The sequence below is a fragment of the Gossypium arboreum genome, chromosome 13 (genome assembly GCF_025698485.1).
Source record: "Gossypium arboreum isolate Shixiya-1 chromosome 13, ASM2569848v2, whole genome shotgun sequence".
NCBI classification, from domain to species: Eukaryota; Viridiplantae; Streptophyta; class Magnoliopsida; order Malvales; family Malvaceae; genus Gossypium; species Gossypium arboreum.
This window is the reverse complement of record NC_069082.1, coordinates 85,129,550-85,152,697: the sequence shown is the minus strand read 5'-3', so window position 1 is coordinate 85,152,697 and position 23,148 is coordinate 85,129,550. Positions and strand designations below refer to the sequence as shown.

At 33.0% G+C, this 23,148-nt stretch overlaps 1 protein-coding gene and 1 pseudogene across 2 annotated transcripts; both read right to left on the bottom strand.

Annotated features, from left to right (window-relative positions):
* Nucleotides 1–5,487: 5,487 nt before the first annotated feature.
* On the bottom strand, nucleotides 5,488–7,181 carry LOC108461694 (40S ribosomal protein S24-1-like). Of its 2 annotated transcripts, XM_017761608.2 has the most exons (5): nucleotides 6,985–7,181; nucleotides 6,667–6,708; nucleotides 6,393–6,563; nucleotides 5,789–5,875; nucleotides 5,488–5,699 (listed from the first exon to the last, which is right to left on the bottom strand). In XM_017761608.2, exons 1-5 carry the CDS (start codon nucleotides 7,054–7,056, stop codon nucleotides 5,667–5,669), a joined length of 405 nt encoding a protein of 134 aa, XP_017617097.1. In that variant the 5' UTR covers nucleotides 7,057–7,181; the 3' UTR covers nucleotides 5,488–5,666. The 2 variants fall into 2 exon arrangements, with proteins under 2 accessions (XP_017617097.1, XP_017617098.1); XM_017761609.2 differs by lacking the exon at nucleotides 6,667–6,708.
* A 1,335-nt stretch (nucleotides 7,182–8,516) lies between these two features.
* LOC108462641 (serine/threonine-protein kinase WNK1-like) lies at nucleotides 8,517–10,438 on the bottom strand (annotated as a pseudogene).
* Between the last annotated feature and the right edge of the window lie 12,710 nt (nucleotides 10,439–23,148).

Here is a 23,148-nt window from a genome sequence, read left to right as displayed (position 1 = left end):
AATTACTCAAGATTAACATATCTATTAAGTAAAAAGGTGGTAAAAATATATAGAAAAACCCTATATAATTTTGAATTTGCATCCCCCTTAACTCTTCATATTGTTTTCATTCAAATTAGCATGTTTTATCGTGATCTGTCAGTCCGGTTTGTAAAATGTTACCCTACCGAAGGCTACACAAACATATCTCCTCTTTTTTATCACCACAGATCAAATTATATTTCTCATATCAAAAGTATACGGTAATGGCTTAGGCATGAAGGATGGCGCTCACTTCATATCACAAACATACTGAACTCAAACTGATGACACTGAATGATCATTAACCACACATACACCATTCTTACATTATAGAGGTGGGTTACTTACCTTACACGAATTATATAACAAAGTATTTTACAACACATGGAAGTAAGAAGGTACTCACGAGAAATTCTAACACAAGCCTACAAAGTAGGTCATTTGCCTTTATGTTTGGACTCTCGTTAGCTTCTTGAGCTAAAAGAAAGATAATTGTACACATCATATCATCAATCTATCTATTGAGTATGATTCCTATTTCAGTCAAATTTGAGGAATAATCTTTCAGTTAAACTCTATTTATTTGTTTCAATCAAACTCTAATTAGTCTAGATTATTTTATTATTATTTGACATATGAATTTAGCCTATAAATAGGCTCTTTTACAACCTTAGAAAATACACCCATTAGAGATTAGAACTCATAACACATTTAGAGAATTTTGTGTTTACGTTTTGAGGGTTATTTGTTTTTGGGTTTTCGGGGTTTAGTTTTTATCTTCATCTTTTGTACTCTTTATTCGTTTGACATTATAGTAAAATCATCTTTGCCCGTGATTTTTTATCCTATTTGGAGAGGTTTTTCTACTTTAAATTTGTGTGTTCAATTTCTCAATTTATTCCACTATTTTTTTACTTGTTGCTTAATCAGGTCAATCCCAATAAGTAGTATCAGAGCTAGTTTAATTTTCATATATCAGCCCGTTCAGAGATGGCAGCAACAAGGTTTGAAATTGAAAAGTTCGATGGTGAGACAAATTTCAATCTGTGGCAAGTTCGAATGATGGCAATTCTAGTTCAAACCGACTTGAAAAATGTTGTTACCGGGAAAAAGCTTGAGAATCTAAATCAAATAGAATGGGAAGAGCTTAATGAAAAGGCCTTGTTCGCAATCCAGTTGTGCCTTGCGAATACGGTATTATAGGAGGTATTGATGGAGAAGACCTCATCCATCTTACAGAAAAGGTTTGAAACTCTTTATGCAACTAAGTCTCTGGCTAACCGTTTAATGTTGAAACAACGTCTATTTACGTTTCACATGAACGAAGGTGAGCTTCTTAGAGATCACATCAGTCAATTCATTACTCTTTTAAATGATTTAAAGAACGTTGAAGTTCATATTGACGATGAAGATTAGGCTATACTATTATTGTGCTCTTTACCTTATTTATACAAGTCTTTCAAGGAGACCCTAATTTATAGCAGAGACAAACTCTCGTTTGAAGATGCGAAGAGTCATTTGTTGAGTAGAGACAAACTCGAAAATGAGTTTGGTTTGGATAGCAAGGCAGATAGGCAAGTTTCCATTTTGGTAGCATCAAAGAAACAAGACAAAAGGTGTCGTTATTGTAAAAAGTTAGGTCACGTCAAAGTAGATTGTTATAAACTACGAAATAAAAGAGCTGTTAAGAGTAACGAGGAAGTGTAGCTAGTGCTGATTTGGCTGATGAAAGTGGTAATGATTCCTTGTTAGTGTCAACGAGCGATAACTCCAAGCTCACGTCCGAGTGGATCCTAGATTTGGGATGTTCTTTCTACATATATCCCAATAGAGAATGGTTCTCCACATACAATTCGGTTGAAGGTGGAGTTGTGCGCATGGGAAACGATTCATCTAGTAAGGTAATTAGTATTGGTACTGTTAAAATTAAGATACACAATGGGATGATTAGGACACTCTCAGATGTCAGGTATGTACTTGATTTACGAAAGAATCTCATCTCCTTAAGTATTTTAGGCTTGAAAGGATGCAGAATCAACATCGAGTCGAGCAACATTAAAGTATCTCATGGAGCTCTCGTTTTGTTAAAAGGTAAAAGAACAGACAGTCTTTATATTCTGGAAGGTTCTATAGTGACCGGTGAAACCGGACATCCCTCGTCTATTACGGAGTCAAAGTCAACTCGTTTGGAGCGGAGACAACTTGGTCATAAGAGGGAAAAATGTATGATCGTTTCGTTGAAGAGAGGTTCTCTTTTGGATGTAGGTTTTGAAAAGTTAGAGCATTGTGTTCGTGAAAATCAAACTCGGGTTAGTTTTAATTTGGTAGTGTGCAAGTCGAAGGCTAGAAGTCTTCTAGTTTCTAAGCACAGATTCAACTCAATTAATTTCCTACATAGGTCAAGATAGGCCTGTGGCGAGCTTTAGGAAAGATGGCATTATGAAAATATGAGTCAAGATAGAGATTTGTTGCGTATGACTCCTATTTTAGTCAAATTTGAGAAATAATCTTTCAGTTGAACTTTGTTTATTTGTTTCAATCAAACTCTGATTAGTCTAGATTATTTTATTATTATTTGACCTATAAATTTAGCCTATAAATAGACTCTTTTACAACATTTGAAAATACACCCATTAGAAATTAGAACTCATAACACATTTAGAGAATTTTGTGTTTACATTTTGAGGGTTCTTTGTTTTCGAGTTTTCAAGGTTTAGTTTTTATTTTCATCTTTTTTATTTTTCATTTTTTTTCTATTTTAGTAAAATTATCTTAGCCATTGGTTTTTTATCCTCTTTGAATGGGTTTTTCCACGTTAAATTTGTGTGTTCAATTTCTCAATTTATTCCGCTACTTTTTTACTTGTTGCTTAATTGAGTCGATCCCAACACTATCAAATCTTAACATTCATGTAAGAATTGATAACACAAAATCTAGAAACATTAAGTTTCCTTCCTTTCACACCAATATGTATTTTTTTAAAAATATTCAAAAAAATACGGGTATACCATGTACAAAATATATTGGTGCTGCCGGCATGTCAGGCAGTACCGGTGAGATTTTTTTTTTTTACTGGAAATGGAAAAAAAAAAGTTAAAAATTTTCCTTAGAAAAAGAAAAGTAAAAACTCCAAATCCACCAGCAAAACAGTTTCCTTCAACCTAAAACTAAAAGCTTTGGATCTTCACTTTTTGTTGTCGAAAATTTTAAATGTTGAGAAAATTAAATATCCTCAAATGCTGATAAAGATGAAATGTTTTCAAAGATATAAAGAAGAAAGGTTGATAAAATATAAAATAGTACAGTTGCTTTTAAAAAATTTTAAACTAAAAGTTGTTTCTATTTTTTTTAATCCAAAAATTAGAAGTAGTTTCGATTCCCTTAAAGATGAGAAGCTAATTAATTTGAAGTTGTCTTGGAAACAAACAGGGAAAAAAATCGAAAAAATGGTTTCTTTTTCTTTGAATAAAAAATTAAAAGTAGTTTTGGTTCCAGAGATGAGGAGCCAATTAATTTGAAGTTGCATTAGGAATAAAGGAAAAAAATAATTGAAATAATTGTTTTTTTATTTGATCAAAATATTAAAAGTAGCTTTGATTTTCTAATAGATGAGGAGGATTAATTTGAATTTTACTTAGAATAAATAAATAAAACTGAAATAAAAAATAAAAAGCTAAGCATTTGATTGGAGACTTATTTTTTTCAAAAAAGCATTTGATTGGAGAGTTATGTTTTTCAGTTTTCTTTTCTTTTATTCCCAAGGCAACTTCAAATTAATTGATTCTTCGTCTCTTAGAAACTATTTTTAATTTTTGATCAAATAAAAAAGAAACAACTTTAATTTAAAAGTTATAAAAGTAACTATTTTATTTTATATTGTTATCAATATTTCTTCTTTGTATCTTTGAAAAGGTTTCATCTTTCTCAACATTTGAGGATATTTAATTTTATCAACATTTGAAATTTAGAAAAACATTTAAGGATATTTATTTTTCTCAACATTTTAAATTTAGAAAAGAGAACCATAGGAACGACAACAAAAGTAAAGACTCAAAGCTTTTAGTTTTTTTTTTTTTCTTTTCTTATAAAAGTTGAAGTAAACTGCTTTGATGGTGAATAAGAAGTTTTTACTCTTCTGTTGCTAGGGCTATTCTTTTAACTTTAGTTTACTTTTTCCAATTCCAGTCAAAAAAATATATATTTTTGCCGGTGTCAGCGGCATCAATAATTTTTTTTTTTAAATCAACATACTCATATTTTTCAGGTATTTTCAAAAAGTTACATACCGAAAACAGTGACGGCACTAAAAATAATTTCTTTTAAAAATTAATCATGACATAATGATTAAGAAAAAGCCCGAAGGTACCACCTATGTGTCAAGTGATACCAATAAGACATTATAACAAAATATCTATTTTCGTAAATAATTTTTTGCCTGCCCCATTCTGATAAATAATTGTTTTTTCTTACATTATTTTGGTAAAAAATCCAAAACCCAATGATGGTATAAAATTAGACGTGAGTAAAACACTTTCGTCCTTTGTGAAAAGGATGTCTTGATCCTAAAAGAGCATATCTAAAATGAAGTATCATACAAACAACACACAATTTGATTTGTTGTACCCTAATAAGCAAGATTTAATTGTTCTCCAAATAGACATTGGAATATAATTGCATCTCTTCCGAGACCAGGACCTTTTATCATAACTTCTGCTCGTTGCATACATTGGTCTACTACTGCTCGAATAGCATTTCCCGCTGCGGTTTGAGCAGCAAAAGGGGTCCCCCTTCTTGTACCCTTGAATCCACAAGTGCCGATGGAGGACCAAGAGATTACCCGACCTCGTACATCTGTAACAGTAACAATGGTATTGTTAAAACTTGCTTGAACATGAATAACTCCTTTCGGTATTCTACGTGAACTTTTCCGGGCACTACTACGCCCATTCCTATGTGAACCAACTTTTAGTATAAGTTTTGTCATATTTTATCATTTCATAAAAATAAAGGTCAGTCAAAGACACATGGACATATCCATTTCATGTCAAAACAGATCTTCTATTTTTATTTGTTTATCACTTTCTTTAAGATTAGTTTCTTTTTTAAATGAATCAAAATCTCAATTAATTTATTATACTTTTATCAAAACCACATAAAAGATGATCTCAAACGAAAATTATTAACCTAACATATCCGGAAAATATATATAATAATTACAAATGAATTTTACCTTTAATAATCTTTACACATGAAAAAGTCGTTTAACAAATTCATTCAGACAAATTAGTAAATCTATTCATGGGAGGACATCCAAAAAAGAGTGTTGCATATCTATTCATAAAGTGTACTAAGAATAAAGTGCATTTCAGATTTTCTCGCATCAATTTTTTTTTTTTTTTTGGATTCAAGATTTGGTAGAAAGAGAGCAAGTACTGCCTGACAATATCAATGGCAAAACATGGGATATTTCAAAATCTGCCATGAAAGAATTATCAAAATAAGAAAAATCAGATAGTAATAATATAACTAAACATCAGATAACAACACCAAAAATCTGGTTTCCAAATCAAAAGATTCAAGAACCCTAAAAAACACTGTTGAAAAGCATTGGCTCTGTGATAAGCACAAGTTTTGCCTTTTAGCTCTCATTTCTTCTTTGCTGCTTCACTGGCCTTGGTCTGTTTGAAACAAGCAAAAACAGTTTGTCAGACGTTTACAAAATGACAGCAGTTCAAGTAAGATAAGTAAAAATGTCGATTAATCTTACCTTCTTTACTCCACGGATCTTCTTAGCCCTGTTCTTCCTTTCCTTCATTTGTTTCCTCGATTTCTCTACCTTGGTATCGAGTCCATTCTGAAACAGCAGCATAAATAATTAGTGTCTTACATTATATAGGGACCTTTTCAAAGAGACACCAATATGGTACAACTCAGAACAACCACTAGGAATACAAAAGGCATGCAATTGGGAAGAGGCCTTCAGAGTCAATAATGAAAACTGGCTCAAGCTTTCTTCATTAGCAGGCAGTCCTCAAGCACAAATTAGAGCACCAAACTCTAGTTCCAAATACAACACTTTAAGTGCTAGGTTGACTCCATGCACTATAGTCTATGTTACTTGGACTTAGCTAAGAGTGTTAGATACGAATATGTTTTAATCTTTTCTATGTCCAAACATGGGACAGATACAAGTACTTCAACAAATACAAAGAGAGGGAGTATAACATAGAATTGAGCAATAATTAAAGTGTGAAAAGAAAATTCTGCAGATAAAGTCCATAAGAGAAATAGAATTCAACATGTTAAAGCATATGCAGCTCATACAACTAACAAATCCAGAGAAAATATAGAATAGAGCCATCAACAATTACCCTGATCAGCCTGTACTTGGGCTCATACTTCTTTGCGTTCTCGACAGAATCATAAATCAAACCAAATCCAGTAGATTTTCCACCTCCAAAATGAGTCCTAAACTTGAACACAAAGATTGAATTGGGGTCCTTCACCTCATACATTCTAGAGAGGTTTTCCTTCAACTCCGCCTAAAGACAATAAATCAACAGTCAAAAAGCAGTTAATACAAACAATGGTACACGACCAGTTAAGATAAGATTCTGATATTATTGAAAAACATTAAAGATTTACCTTGGAAACATTGGGTCGTCCAGGATGTAAAACGTCAATGATCTAAAAAACGGGGAAGTCATGTTAACAATAAACTCAAACAAATATTTTTAAGCAAAGAACATATTTTACTATAATCACATTTTTTAAGCAAAGAGGGGTATTGTATTCAAATATAAATTCAAACAATGTTCTAAATTAAGCATCTTATCAGCAATGCAATAAAATCGCAAATTTCGCAACTATATCCTGTAAGTCCCTTATTTAAGCAGATCTATAAATTGAACATTGAACATTGACCTATGCTTGGCTAACGAGAGAAGAGAAAAGGGCACTCACAAATTGCTTCCTGGAAAGAAGCCTGTTGGTCATAAACTTCCTGGTCCTAATAGTCACTGCCTTGTCCGCCATGGTCAAGCAAAATTCTTCTTATTTCCTTCCCGGCACAGGTCAATGGTAAATGCTCTGAAGGCTTTCAAAAGACGACAGCAGCAACTCAAGCAAGACAACGGAAATGGCGAGAATTTATACCACTGATAATTAGGGTTTGCCTCTTTTTTGGGCCTAAGCGAACTTTCTATGAGTAATGACACTTGGATTGGGCTATCAATTTTAGAATTTGATTGTTTTAGGCCTGACCCAACTTTCTAGTTTTGTTGGGCTATGCCAGAATTCGGGTATTGAAATTTCATCAAAGTTGGATAATCAAGATTTTGTTTTGTAATTAATAATTATGGTTTTTCTTTCTTTGGAATAATACGTTCAATGAAGTATAATTACGGATGGAAAATCTTCAACTATCCGATTAATTTTGAATTTTTAGTACAGATTTACAATTAAAAAGGGTAATGTTATCCAAACTCTTATTGTTTTTTTTGGTAAATATGCATGAAGGAATCTTTCAAATACACGAAAAAATTAGGGAAAAAAATTAAATATTTCCGTACAGAGTACAGACACGAATTATTTGGAGAAAAGGAAAGAAAGATTTATGGTGTAAAATGGGTTTTCATTGTTTGATTTTCCAACATAAAATAATGATTAGTATCTTCCTTTACAGATACTCGATTATCAACTTGTTGTATGTTGTCATCTGTTTGTTAGAGATTAAATGATTTGCTCCAAAATAAGATTAGGAGAGGGCAAAGGTGAAACATATAGTATTTTATAAAAAAGGGTGAATTTTCATTATTCAAACACTTTTGCACATTTTATATATACCAATAGTATCAATTAGGACTTTGGGAGGTAGGGGCTTAGCCAGCGGGTGGCATGGGCCCCGACCCCCTTAAAATGTAAAATTATATTTTAGGCTCTTAAATTTTTTTAAAAATTTTAAATTAGTAAAAGTAAAATTACACTTTAGCCCTCTAAAATTATAAAAATTTAATTTAATCCTTTACAAATTATAAAGATATAAACTATAGAAAATTAAAATTTTATTGGGCTCCTAAACAAATTTTTTGACTTCGCTGAGGGGTGTTGTTTTGCAAAGACAGTTTGCGAAAGAAATTATCTGGTAGAGACTCCCAAGCCCTTTGAGTATCCGAATCGGAGTTGAAATGAATATCATTGACAGAGTTTTGAGTATCCGGATCGGAGTAGCTTCTATTCCTACAGTCATGGAAACCGGAGTCGAAATGCTTGAAGAATATGATATGAATCCTATTTGTTGATACCAGGTCGTGTTGGAGTTTGTTCTCAAAACTGTTCAAGAGATCACGATATTATGAATGAACAGCAGAGAAGATTGAGAACCTGTCAAACACAAGATTGAACTTCTTGCATTACTGAGAAGGGCTTATCTGATTTTTCGTACTCTTCGTCCAAATGCCTCTATCGTGCGCAAATTGGACTATGCTTGCGGCTCCCTACTTGTCCCTTATCTCATGGTGATGCACTGATTTGGTTGATTCATTTGGTGCTCCATCAGTCGTATAATGCTCAAATTCCTCAACCAGAAATTTAATCTCTTCGAATCGGCCATACATTGAAGCACATTCGTTTCTACAACACTGAAGAAGTTGCAAACCTTTGATCCTGCATTTTGCGTTAAGAAATCGAAGAGGGAACTTGTAGATGTACGGTTGGAAGCACAATCGTGAAAGAATATCAATTTCAATGTCGAATGGGAACTATGTATTTTGAATACGACCTAAAAGTTGACAGAAAGAGCAAATACTAGTCAGATTCGGGTTTCCACATTGAAAAAAAAAATGTTGTGGAGGAAGTTCCTAACCATCTTTATCAGCAATCCAGAGTCTCAAACAGATACCACCATCATATCTCGTCTTCCCCTTAATGCTTATGTCAAGATCCACAGCATGTTCATCCTCCTGATGCTTGAAAAGCTCGATTTCAGCAAGATGATACCCCCATTCATTCAGGGTCTTAGAACTGTTATGATAAGAAGTACTACTGAAATGAAGTTCCGGATATGGATGTCGAATGAGAGGCCCCAATTCATCAAGTTCTCTCCTATACTCCAGTGATCTTAAATCATCAATCTGGAGAAAAGAATCATTCAACAACTCTCTTGCAAACAACCTCAAAGACATAGTTGCCAAACATTCCTCGACAAATTGTCAGACTTCTGGATCTTTAACCTTATAGAAAGCATTCGATTTTCTACCCTAAACCGACAAAGCATTGTCAAAGAAATGTGGGCCATTTTCAGGAGATAAAAATAAAAGGAAATTACAGAAAGTTCTTATAGAGATCACTTTCTTATAGGTATGTGCTGGATGATTACATTCACTATATGGATATTCAAAAGTAACCATTTTTAATACGCACATTCCAAATGAATAAACGTCAGCTAGTTCATTGTACGCTTCTTCATACACCTCCGTAGCCATAAACTCAGGTGTTCCTACAGTAAAACAAAGCCGAAACGACCACTAATCCAAGTTTAGTTCGACCAATCACCCATGAATTATCGACACGGTGAAATTAAACATACTGACATAGTGAGCAGCATGAGATTTCCTGAGGATTGCAGCAAGGCCAAGATCATCGATCTTAACTTCTCCTTGATTGCTATCAACAAAAATATTATCACACTTGAGATACTGGAGGATCATGGCTATGGACATAAACAAGTCCTCTCAAGATCTGCCGACACCAATGCTTCAAAGCTCTAATGTAGACTCTCTTGTGTTTTACCCTATACCTACTCTTGGGTAAAATAATCTAATAGTTGGTGAACAACCCCCCAAAAAAGAAGAACAACAAAATTTTAGGATATTAACAAAGATTTGTAACAATTTGGTTTGTCTTACTATCTTAAAGTTCCAGAAGTGAACATTTCGATGACAAAGTTAATGTTCCTATTAATAATATCAACCAAGGAAGTATGAAGCCTCAAAATGTTGTGTTTCAATGTCTTAAGAAGATGACTTTCACAGTAAAATCTTTCGAAATCTTCAGGGGTTTGTAAAAAATCATGGAGTTTTACTTAATTCCAAGCAACTTCAATCCCCTCATATTCATCGAACCAACCACACATTAAAACAAGAAGAAAAAAAAATCTGGGTATTAAAATAAATGAGCAAAAAAAGTATTAGATTGGAGTTATCATCATTCTCATTCATACACTATCTTTGAAGCTCCTTTTCCAAGGATTTCATTCTACTGAAACAAAAAAGAACAAAAAAAGTAGGATCAACGAATCAAACTAATAAAAAAAAAAAAGAAAGAAAGAAAGCAGGAGTTCTACTCTTCCATATCTTCCAGCTGGATCAACTTCATCAAACTCAGAACAATCTGTTTCATGATGTAAAGGATAATTCATTCTCCAATGATGTAAAAAAGGAAAAACTGTGTATATTTTCTTTGACATGAAATAAAAATATCTAATTTTGCATAGCTTTTTAGAGAGAGATAGAGAGAACAGAGATTATTAATTATTCACCCTTTACCTCACCCAATCGTTAATCAAGCTAGCAGCATGTCACATTTGTTGCCAGAGCATCTACACTAGTTTCATATCAATTAAACATTTTTTTGCTCAAGTTATTAAGCTCATAATACAATTAAAATATGATTTATATACTTTTTCAAGCTTATGAAAGCTCCCTAAGTAATCCAAGATTGTTTAAGGATCAAAACGTAAAGTTCTAAACTATTGAGTGCTCGTCGCGACTTTATGGATGCCATGCTGCAACTTCACTCGTTAGCTAGAGCTCGTCGCAACCATGAATGTACCATGTCTCAATATCACTTACTGAGTAGGGCTCATCGTGACATCATGAACTCGATGTTGCGACGTGAAATTTGTGACCTTGAATCTTAAGCATTTTAATTCCTATCACCTAAGACAACATCCATACGGTATCTATCATCCATTTAAGCCAATAATCCATTCAAATGTAAAAATTTCCAACCTTAAACATTACCTAATTCAACTTAATACAAAATCAAACATATTTAAGTTTACAAACCTAGCAATGAAGATCAAAATCATCACATACTTCCATTGAAATTCATTTGCAAACATGCTTAACATATCCCTATGTACATGTCATGAGCTAATGCCAAAAATTAAAAATCATACTCTCTTCCAAGTTTTGATTTGTGATGAGATGAGAGAAAATCGATCTCCACTCTAGAGCTTCAAAACAAGTCTTCACCTACGCATTTGAAAATAACACGTTAAGCTAACGAAAGTTTAGTAAGTACATCAAGAATTAGACTTTACATTTTAAACCAATTCATTAATTATATATAATATAAATCAATTATGAATCTTGATCATGATATATGAATTTATTTCAATAATAGTTATAGTGAGGTCTCAAATTAACAATTTTATAAGCTACTTACCAATATCATTATTGAATTCACTTACCTTGAAAAGCTATAGTTCAATTGTAGACTCAATAGTATGTATAAGATATGCAGAAAAATCGATAATTCACACTGGAGTGCCACTACCATTTGCACAGGAGTGCTACTATCACTTGTACCGTAGTGGCCTATCACTTGCGCGCATAGAAATTTTTCTAATGGCATGCCATTTCTATTCTACTAGTTCTCATTTTGTCTACATAAGCATTTAAAATATACAATTTTATTGCATTTTTCTCAACAAATAAAAATAATTCAAATTTTACTATTTTTACAATTTAGTCCTTATCTATATAGAATCAACAATCATCAAATTTCACTTTACATTTATTGTAATAGCATTTAAGATTTCACTTAAATTATTCATATTAATATCTATTTAACCTATCTAACTTTTAAAAATTTAGCAATTTAGTCATTTTTCTTCAAATTCACTACATATATACTTTTCAATTCATTTTAAGAACACAATTGCACCTTTAAAAATTTCCATAATTCAAATTATCATTTTAATATACAAGCAAATCCCATGAATTTTACTAAATCCATTTATCAAGCTTTCATTTAGGGTTTAGTTAGATATAGAATCAACAATCATCAAATTTCACTTTACATTTATTGTAATAGCATTTAAGATTTCACTTAAATTATTCATATTAATATCTATTTAACCTATCTAACTTTTAAAAATTTAGCAATTTAGTCATTTTCTTCAAATTCACTACATATATACTTTTCAATTCATTTTAAGAACACAATTGCACCTTTAAAAATTTCCATAATTCAAATTATCATTTTCATATACAAGCAAATCCCATGAATTTTACTAAATCCATTTATCAAGCTTTCATTTAGGGTTTAGTTAGATAAAGTAAAAATCTTGATATACTTACTATCAAACACTTGAAATGAGTTCCTCCTTCTTCCTCTACTCTTTTGTCACCCCTTTGCCTTTGTCTCCAACTTGTTCTTCACTTCTATTCTCTTTCTCTTCAATAACATAACACACATACTTAATATTTAACATCAAAACAATAATCACATATGAATTACATGCATTTTGATGAGATAGACATGAAATCCATTAAGAAAATTCATTATCTTACCTTAACCTTTCTCAAATCCCTAAATTCTCTTTTCTTTCTCCTCAATATGAACTCTAGCTAACTTCACAAGAAACTCATGTTATGACCGTGCCCAAACGTGCATGTGTAGGGGCTTAAAAAACTACGATTTAGATATATATAATATGCGTGGTATCTGCAAGTGTACAGGTCAAATTGTAATATAGTTTCTTATTTACAAAGAAATACCTTAGAAGTATTCTGAGAATCGTACCTAAATGAGGATCTCAACGAGTATTCATCGTTTCTCCGCATTACGGGACTAACGCTTCCATCCATATCCTTCCAAAAATGATCTTTTCATCTTGTGCAATGAACGGCCGCTTTGTATGTTTTGCGAAGGTTGCACAATTGGTTCGCTAACTTGCTGCATCAGTGGTTGTTGAGCCCAAGAGATGAAATGGCGTGACATTCGCTATTGAGAAATGATGATCCAGTGTAAGACGATCTCACAAAAGTGACGGTTGGTTAAAGTTGGGTTCCTCTAAATTGTAAGTCTAAAATCTAAGTGGAGCTATTGGTTATAGGCGTCATCTTCCACTATAATTGGCTTATTTTGTTATGAGAAGGATAACTTAAAAGCCTAAGATTGAACCCAAGGAGGATCGAGACAACTGGAGGCTGGAATCCCTTAAATCGAAAAATCCATTTTCTCAATTCTGTTTATTTTTACAATTTCAGTTTCAATTTATACAATCTCAATTCATCCATATTTTTAATTATGTTTTTTATTTTTTTCAGGTACCTCTAGTCCTTGAGGATTTGACCCTATTTCCCTTATACTATTATTTTCGTTATTTTATAGGGATAAGTTATTTTTGGTACTTCTAACGACACACCAAATTTTGGCACTGTTGTTGGGGACTGGTAACGTACTAATCTTATTTTTTTATGACCAGATCTGCTCCAGAAAACCTTACGTTCGATTTAGAAATAGAAAAGACTGCAAGGGCTAATCGCAAGGAAACGAAGCTACCGAAAAAACAGTCAGAGGTGGTAGGGACTCAGAGTAACTCACTGCCAAAAATAGAAGCAGGCTACGAAGTTGAGTCTAGTGTTAACGAAAATCGTACTCTAACACTAGAAAACAAAAGAATAGGAGTCGATCCACTAGAAGAAGTGCTTAACACTAGGGTTAACGAAAACTCAAATCTAGCACATCAACTTATGGCTCAAACGATTTGGCAATTGGCTGAAGCTCCTATAGAACAACTGCCATTATGCATTGCGTATCCTACTATGGATACTAATTTTGAACTAAAGTCAAGATTAATCCAGTTATTGTCAACTTTTCGCGGATTACAAAATGAAAATCTACACAAACATCTAAAAGAGTTTCTTATGGTTTGCCTTAGTATGAAACCTCAGGGCGTAACTAAGGATCAAATCAAATTGCGTGCTTTCCTATTCTCCCTAGCAGATTCTACTAGGGAATGGTTGTTTTACCTACCTTCTGGATCTATTACAACTTAGACTGATCTTTCCTGTTTGTTTCTCAACAGGTTTTTCCCAGCATCGCATACAACTAAGTTAAGAAGGGAGATCGTTGGGATAAGGCAAAAAGAAGTAGAGTCTCTTTACGACTAGTGAGAGCGATTTAAGAAGTTGTGTGCAAGTTCCCCACAACATGGTATAATAGAACAGTCTCTACTCCAATAATTTTATGAAGGTTTGAAGCTCATAGAAATGAACATGGTAAATACCGCTAGTGGAGGGGCATTAGTCAACATGACCCCCCCAACAGGCAAGGGACTTGATTTCTATGATGGCTGCAAATACTCAGTAATTCCGAGTCAATCCTGAATCCACTAGAAGGGTTCACCAGCTAAGTAATTCAATTTTAGAAGATAAATTTGATAGGCTTACTAATATCGTGAATTCTCTTTTTGCAGTAAAAATAGGACCAGCTCGACTGTGTAGAATTTGTGCAACACTAGAACATAAAACTGATGCATGCCTCAGTTTGTGTGACGATACAATGGCCCATTTAGATCCTGTGGAGAACTTTCCTAGACCGCGTCAAAGGCGATATGACCCCTATGCAAATATATATAACCCAGGATGGAAAGACCATCCTAACTTGAGTTATGGGGAAAACCTGCAGTATAACCAGCCATACCAAAATCAGTTTCCACAACAAATGCCAGATTTAGGTACCTCTCTAGAAACCATGGTTAATAAATTAACAGCTAATGTGCCTAATTTCCAACAGCAGATACAACGATAAACTGTTGATTTCCAACAGCAAACTCTTGATTTCCATTAGGAAACAAAAGATTTTCAATAGAAAACTGAGGCGTCTATAAGAAAGTTGACCACATCAATTGAGAAAATGAACTCACAAGGAAAGCTACCATCACAAACAAAACCTAACCCAAGACAACATGCAAATGTAGTGACGTTGCAAAGTGGAAAAGTAATGGAATCGAATCCTAGTAGGAATCTTGATCAACATACCATTGTTGGATGCCATCAAACAAATTCCGCGATATGTCAAGTTCCTTAAGGAACTTTGTACCAACAAGCAAAAATTGATTGGAAATGAAAGAGTAAGTGTTGGTGAAAATGTATCTGCGATGTTGCAACGGAAGATGCCAGCAAAATGTAAAGATAGGGGCATGTTTGTAATACCATGCAAAATAGGTCACTTAGGAATCAAAAAAGCCATGTGTGATTTAGGAGCTTCCATAAATGTAATGCCTTTTTCCATTTATGAATCATTTAACACTGGTGTTTTGATGAAAACAAGTGTTATCATTCAATTAGTGGACAGGTTTATTGTGCATCCCGAAGGAGTCCTTGAGGACGTATTAGTGAAAGTCAACGGACTTATCTTTTCTGCGAACTTTTATGTGATAAAAATGGAAGAGGATAATGCTCCTAGGTCTTCAGACATCTTATTAAGGTGACCTTTCCTTAGTACTGCAAATACTAAGATTGACGTGTGTAACGGAACCCTCACGATGGAGTTTGACAGAGAGATGTGAAGTTTAATGTTTATGGCGCTATTAGCCATCCTAGTGAAATTTTGAACGTAAACCGTGTCGACATAATTAACTCATTAGTAGAAGAAACTTTTAAGTCATCTTATGGAGATAAACTTGAAACATTGTTTGATGATAATTTTGATTCAGGATCTATATGCGAATCTATTAATGAATTATCAGCTCCTATGAATATTAAACTTCTACCTTATGTTGTGTAGGCACCATATCTAGAATTCAAACCACTTTCTGAGCATCTCAAATGCGTATTTTTAGAGAATGATGAGACCATTACCGACTTAAAAGGGACTAGACCCTTGACAGACACACATAAGATTTTCTTAGAGGAAAAAATGAAACCAAAGCAAGAGGTGCAAGGACGATTGAACCCAAATATGGTGGATGTCATAAAAAAGGAGAATTTCCAAGCCCATACGATCAAAAGAATTCAGCTGGAATAGCCCTAATACTAGTTGGGGCGTCAAGCTAACTACGTTAAACAAGCGCTTGTTGGGAGGAAACCCAATTTTATGTTTATTTTATTTTATTTATATATATAATTTTCTATTTTTTCTTATGTTAATAATTTTTATTCTCTCTTCTTATATATAGGAAAATCGATGAGAAGAAAAATTAAAATTGGAATGACATCCTAAAGGAATTGGTATGTTTTAGCAAAACCCTATATTCTACCTTAATCCAGGTAAGAATAGTGCATCCTTGCTTTAAACTCACCCAAACCTACGCCCAAACACCCACCCTATAGCAAAAACCCTTCCTTCTAAGTTTCAAACACTAATTTTTCACCCATATTCACCAAAAACTCCTTCAAGCTGTCGTTAATCCTTTTCCCCACCCCCACCGCCGATTTATGAACCACCATGGTTAGGACTAGGAGTCATACCGTAGTCGAACCCTCCTTCACTGTTAACAATCATCGGCATCGGTTCTCAACACCCCAACACGTCGACCTTGGCGACGCTAAACCTTCCCCTTATTGCAGTTATGCATGAACGACAGTGACTACATGGGGAGTTTTTCTACAAGCTTTTTCTTTCGCATTTTTTTCTCACATCAAGGACAATGTGTTTTAAGTAGGGGGAAGCATTCCTCATTATTTTTTTCATTTTATTTGCTGCTTTTACTATTGTGTTATTGTTGCTGCTGCCTTGTGCTCATTTCTGCTCATATTTATTTATTTTAGAATATTTTGCCTCTTTTCATGCCCAAGATTTTAACCAAGAATTACCCATTGTTTGACTCACGAGCATGATTCTTGTCTACAGAGTTAGTTATGATTTTGCTAGTTTGATTTCGTCTCCACTGTTTTATTTCTATTAGACTTAAATAATTATGATTAATGAAGTTAATCCTATCTTGCTTATAGTAAAATTGATTAAGTTTAATACAAAGAGGACACTTAATACAATTGTATGCTAAATTTATTTTCATGACTGTTAGGTAGCTACCGAAACTTATTTTTGGCACTTGATTGTTTTTTTTCCTAGTCCTCCAAAATTAAAATTTTGTTTTATGATAATAATAAATTTTGATGCCTTTGTAGTTATGAGTATAGCTTAAAACGTGACTGACTGAGTAACTGAGGTAGGGTGTTTGGGTTGTCATCCTACTTTGCGTCAAAAGGTTGTGTAATGTGTTAGGTAGAACTCCGCTAACTGGAATTAAACAAAAAAATTTTAAGAGTGTGTTGGGTTGAGTAACTGGGGTGGGGTGCTTGGGTTGTCATTCCATTTCGCGTCAAAAGGGCCGGTACATTCTTAAAGAAAAAAAACACATATATAAATAATTTTAAGAGTGTCTTAGGTTGAGTAACCGGGGTGGGGTACTTGGGTTGTCATCCCTCTTCGTGTCAAAAGGTTCAATATATTCTTAAGAAAAGAAAAACAAAAAAAAAGAGAAGAAATGGAAAAACAAGTAAAAAAATAATAAATGATTGCATCTGGGGACTAAAGGTGGAAACAAATAGGATGTATTGGTAAGTTTAGTAAATTACCTAATTTTCATGAAGTAATCCAAGTCGATTTTGATTTTTGTGTGTTTAAATTGAAATACTTTTTTAGTTTTACTTAAAGCAAGCTAAAGGTTCTCTTTATTTTCATATACATTATGCCTAATTTTTATAAAACTTTGGAGTAATACTTTTTTTTATGGTAAAATCTAAATTACACAGTGGATAGGAACCATACTTGAGGACAAGCATGGGCTAAGTAGGGGAAATTTGATAATACTTTGAAATGACATATTTTTATGCATTAATTACATATTTATTTTGAGTATGATCCTACTAATTTGAGCTATTTATAGTTTTTGATCTGGTAGGGATTAAATTGAAGGCAAAAGAAAATTTGGGAGCAAAAAGCATGAATTTAAAGACAAAATGGGCCAGCACGCAAAATAGGAAAGAAGTGGTGCCAAAAATACAAAGTGCGAAGACTTTGGGGAAAAATTCAAAGAAAAGATTTATAAACATAAAACTTTATTTAAATTTGAAATATATTAGGATTATTGTTAGGATTATTATTTAGATTTAATTTCAGCTTTTATCTTTATTTATCTTTATTTATCTTTTAGAGTTTAATTAGGAACAAATTAGGTTTTCCATTTACTATTTGGATGGATTGACACAATTTGGGACTCATCTTTTCTATAAAAATTTTGTCTCCCTAAAGCTCTAGCTTTTTGTTCCTTTTATTATTTAATAAAATTCCATTTGATTAAACTTATCTATTTTTTCCCAAAAAGCATGAGCCACTAAACTCATCTATCCAAAGTTGTCGAGATTCCCAAAAAAGGTTCATGAGGTGTAGAACCCGCACTTAGCCTTCTCAACGAGTATTCATCGTTTTTCCGCATTATGAGACTAACGCTTCCCTCCATGTCCTTCCAAAAGTGATCTTTTCATCTTGTGCAAGGAACGACTGCTTTGTATATTTTAGGAAGGTTGCACAGTCGGTTCGCTAACTTACTGTGTCAGTGGTTGTCGAGCCCAAGAGACGAAATAGCGTGGCATTCGCCATTGAAAAATGATGATCTAGTGTAAGACGGTCCTACAACAGTGACGTTGGTTAGAGTCAGGTTCCTCTAAATTGTAAGTCTAAAATCTAAGTGGAGCTAGTGGTCGTAGGCGTCCTCTTCCACTATAACTGACTTATTCTGTTATGAGAAGGATCACCTAAAAGCCTAGGATTAAACCCAAGGAGGATCGAGACAACCGGAGGCTGGAATCCCTTAAATCGAATAATCCATTTTCTCAATTCTGTTTATTTGTACAATTTGAATTTCAATTTATATAATCTCAATTTGTCCATATTTTTAATTCTTTTTTTATTTGTTTTAGGTACGTCATTTTTCTTGGGCACGACTATGCCCGAGATTTCGAGGAACAAGAAGTTGTGCAAATCCAGTCATTGAAGATTTGACCCTACTTCTCTTATACTATTACTTTCATTATTTTATAGGGATAGGTTATTTTTTGTGCTTCCAACAACACACCAAATTTAGTGACCGTGCCCCAACGTGCGTGCGTCGGGGCTTAAAAAATTGCGATTTAGATATATATAATATGTGTGGTATCTGCAAATGTATAGGTCAAATTGTAATATAGTTTCTTATTTACAAAGAAATACCTTAGAGTATTCTGAGGTTTGTACCTAAATGAGGTTTGTTTAAACTAAATTGCTACACGAATTACACACTAAACAAGTCTAAAATATTATTTGCGTACAATTCATAGCACAAAAAAAATAATTGGATTGAATAATAAAATAACATAAGAGAAATAACAAAACCAATAATCAGTTAAACAGGCAGAAGGGTGAACCACTTCCATGTTCATGATTAACCTGAGTCTAGGGTTATTAATTAATTAGCTAACTATTAACCTAATTAATACCTTTTGGCCGATGACTAGATTAATTGATCGACTTGGCTTACTTATCTTTCAACCTAATAAACTAAATCAGGTTAGATTAAGTTGATTCCTAGTAGACTATCCTTTTGGCCTCATTTACCTAAGTAACTTCCTAGAGTCGTCAATTCTAGGGTTTTTTTCACTTAATCTACTCTAACTAACTAGATGCAAAACCTTTATTCCCAAGTTAATAAATCTCACCTCAGTTTACTTTCCTTCCCAAGGTTTTATTTACAACTCACTCTAAATGTAATAATTCCTATCAATTTATTAAACATTAAACATATGTAAAATAAAGAGAGTAGGGAAAAAATGGTTAGAATCCACAGATGTTGTTGTGTTCTTGAATCTTTAAACCCTTAAATGATTTGTTGATTGTTGAAATTGGCAAAGTAAAGACTGATAGAAACTAAATAGAAAAGAGAATGAAGCTAGAACTTAAATTGAAATCGAAAGAATGTTTACAACTGAATGGAAATTAAAAACTATAACTAAACCCTAATTAAGAATAAAAAAATAAATTTTTATTTGATGAACTAATATCTAACTCCGTAATTATGTTCTGAAAGCTAACAGTTATAGTGTTCAAATTAGATGACCAAATTGGGTGAATTCCAAGCTGCTAAACATGTTAATTATGATTATGTAGACAAAACTCCCTTGACTAATAAATGGGCCTCGTCAGACCGGTGTTGTAACATCCTATAGCTAGTGTTGCAACATTGAACAACGAATGCTTCCCCTCTTGGTTCAAAGTTCGATGCGCAACATGGAGTGGTGGTTATCGCAACATTGATGATTGTACGCTCCCACTCTAGGTTTGAACTTGGTTGTCGCGACATGGGATGGTGGTTGTCGCGACATTGATGGCTACATGTTCCCCCTCTTAGTTCAAAGTTGGGTGAAATGACATTTCCTCTAAATGTAGCAACACCCAGAGCAATCCATTGACTTAGTAGCATATAATATCGTCCTACACACTTAACCAACATGTTAGTTCATCCTTAGGCCCATATTGGTCTAACAAGTCATAAAGCAAACTAAAAGATCATTTTATTGAATTTAAATGTAAAATTAAATAAGTCTACAAACTGAATAAAAAGATATCAAATTACTCGTATACAAGCTCATTAAGTGTTGAAAAGACCTTAATTTGCCACAACGAATTATGACAAATCAAATTCTCTCACACTTAACTCATTTCTTGTCCTCATGCAAACAAGACAATCACATGCAAAAAGAAAAGAAAGACGTCCCTTGAACATGCCTCATACAAATGGTTAGTTTGGAAACATAAGAACTAGGAAGGTTTCCTAAAACATGCAATTTTAATGTGGTATATATAAAATACTCACAATTTTTAATTTCAGACGTGAAAGTTTAGTAAATTACAAGGTTAATAGGTAAGAAGATAACTTAGAATATGATTCCATCAAAATAAACTACACAATTATGATATTTATGTCAAAAGAATGTAGGTAACTACAGTTTCATATACTCAACATGACTTTCATCCATAAACAGAGTTACCAAAGTTACATGGGGCTTTTCAACTGTAACATTCTGGGGCTTAAGGTTGGTTTGGAATTTAAGAATTTGGAGCTTCTGTCGTTAATTAATCACGTGATGTGCAAGTGTACACAGTCGTCAATGAGTAATAAAGAAGTGAGTGAAGAATATCGTCTCCACATGGATTGTTTAAGTAAATATTGTGAAATTTATTAAATGGAAAGTTGGTGAAATTACAAATATGGTTAAGGACACAAAATAATAAACAAATAGCAAGCATTAACCACAATGGCATGAAGGACTAGAATAGTTAATCCCCTTTAACCTATATTCATTAAAACAATGACAAAGATTGTTATGGGTTGATTGTGGCATAATTGATAATTTACTAACCCTATTTATGCAAATCAAGTATTGCAAAATTAATACTTAGCAAATTGGTTGATGATGAAATAAATTGAACTGTGAAGTATTCCTAATTATACTAAAACTAACCTAATTATGCTTAAAATTAAATTGAACAAATAAAGAAGTAATTATTGCAAGTTTTAAGAGAAACCACAATAGCAAGCATGTGTTAGAATAATTTTCCTTCTTGATCGTTTCCTAGTTCTTATGGTAATAAATACATATTGGTGGCAGTGGATTATGTTTCGAAATGGGTTGAAGCTCAAGCTTTACCAACTAATGATGCTAGTATGGTAGTCAAAATTATTAAGAAACTCTTTTCTCATTTTGGAACACCTAGAGCAATCATTAGCGATAGGGGTCACATTTTGTAATGCTCAATTTGAAAAGACTCTTAAGAAATATGGTGGACATCATAGAACAACTACCCTATATCACCCTCAAACTAGTGGTCAAGTTGAAGTGTCAAACTGAAAATTGAAATGCATTCTAGAAAAGACTATAGAGACAAATAGGAAGGACCAAGTATTAAAATTTGATGATGTTTTATGAGCTTACAAGACTACATATAAAACACCCATAGGAACATCTCCATACAAACTTGTTTATGGAACGAGTTATCACTTACCACTCGAACACAAACACAAAGCGTCTTGGGCAATAAAATTTCTTAACTACAACCCTAAACTTGCAGGGGAAATAAGATTGTTACAGTTGAACGAGCTAGATGAATGGTGAGCAAATGCTTATGAAAGCTTGAGAGTGTACAAATAAGTAACAAAGCGATGCCACAACACTTGGTTAAAGCAGCCAAAGCAATTCATAGTTGGAGACCGAGTGCTGTTACTGTTGGAAAAATAATGTTTGAAAAACACAACAGAAAATAAATTTAAGGAAAAACCAAAGTTTAAAAAAAAATTCCAAAACAAGAACTTGGTTGTGATATCTAAAGTAATAAACACTTAATTAAAATTATACCTTTTCGATTCGTCTAGGATGAACACCTCGACTAAGTAGTCTTCTTTGCTATCCTCAAGCTCATGTCTATTGAGTGTAGGCTCGCTTTGAATCAAAAAAAATTTCACGAAAATTATCAGTAGGGTAATTTCGCAATTTCTCTAAACTTTTGGGTCAAGTTGTAAATATCAAAATATCTCTAAAACTTTTCTGAAATAATTTCTTCAAAGAATTTTCTTTTTACAACTTTCTCTTGAACTCAAGTGTGTGAAAAATAATGGCCAAGGCTCTCTTTATATAGGGAGAGTTTAAAGAGTTCAACTAGGATTAAATTTAATCACTTTAATATTAAATTAATATAATACTTATCAAGATAAATATTAGATTAAATCTAATATTAAATCTAATTAAATTAATAGAATATTTATCTAAAAGATAACAATAAATTAAATTTAACATTAAGATAATCATTTTAATATTAAATTAATAAAATACTATTAAGATAAGTATAAAATTAAATTTAATATTACATAATATTAAAATAATATTTTTTGGCATAGTTAATCTAAAATCAAATTCTCTGGTAGAGTCCTGATCCACCGAAAACCCACCGCCGCCGATCATTTACAAGCCACTGGAATACCGCCGTCGCAGCCGCTAGCTCCCCAAGTTGAATTGGTTATTGCTAGTTCGTCCAAGCCAGTGATGACCCGACCGGTCTAATCCAATCACTAGTTGGATT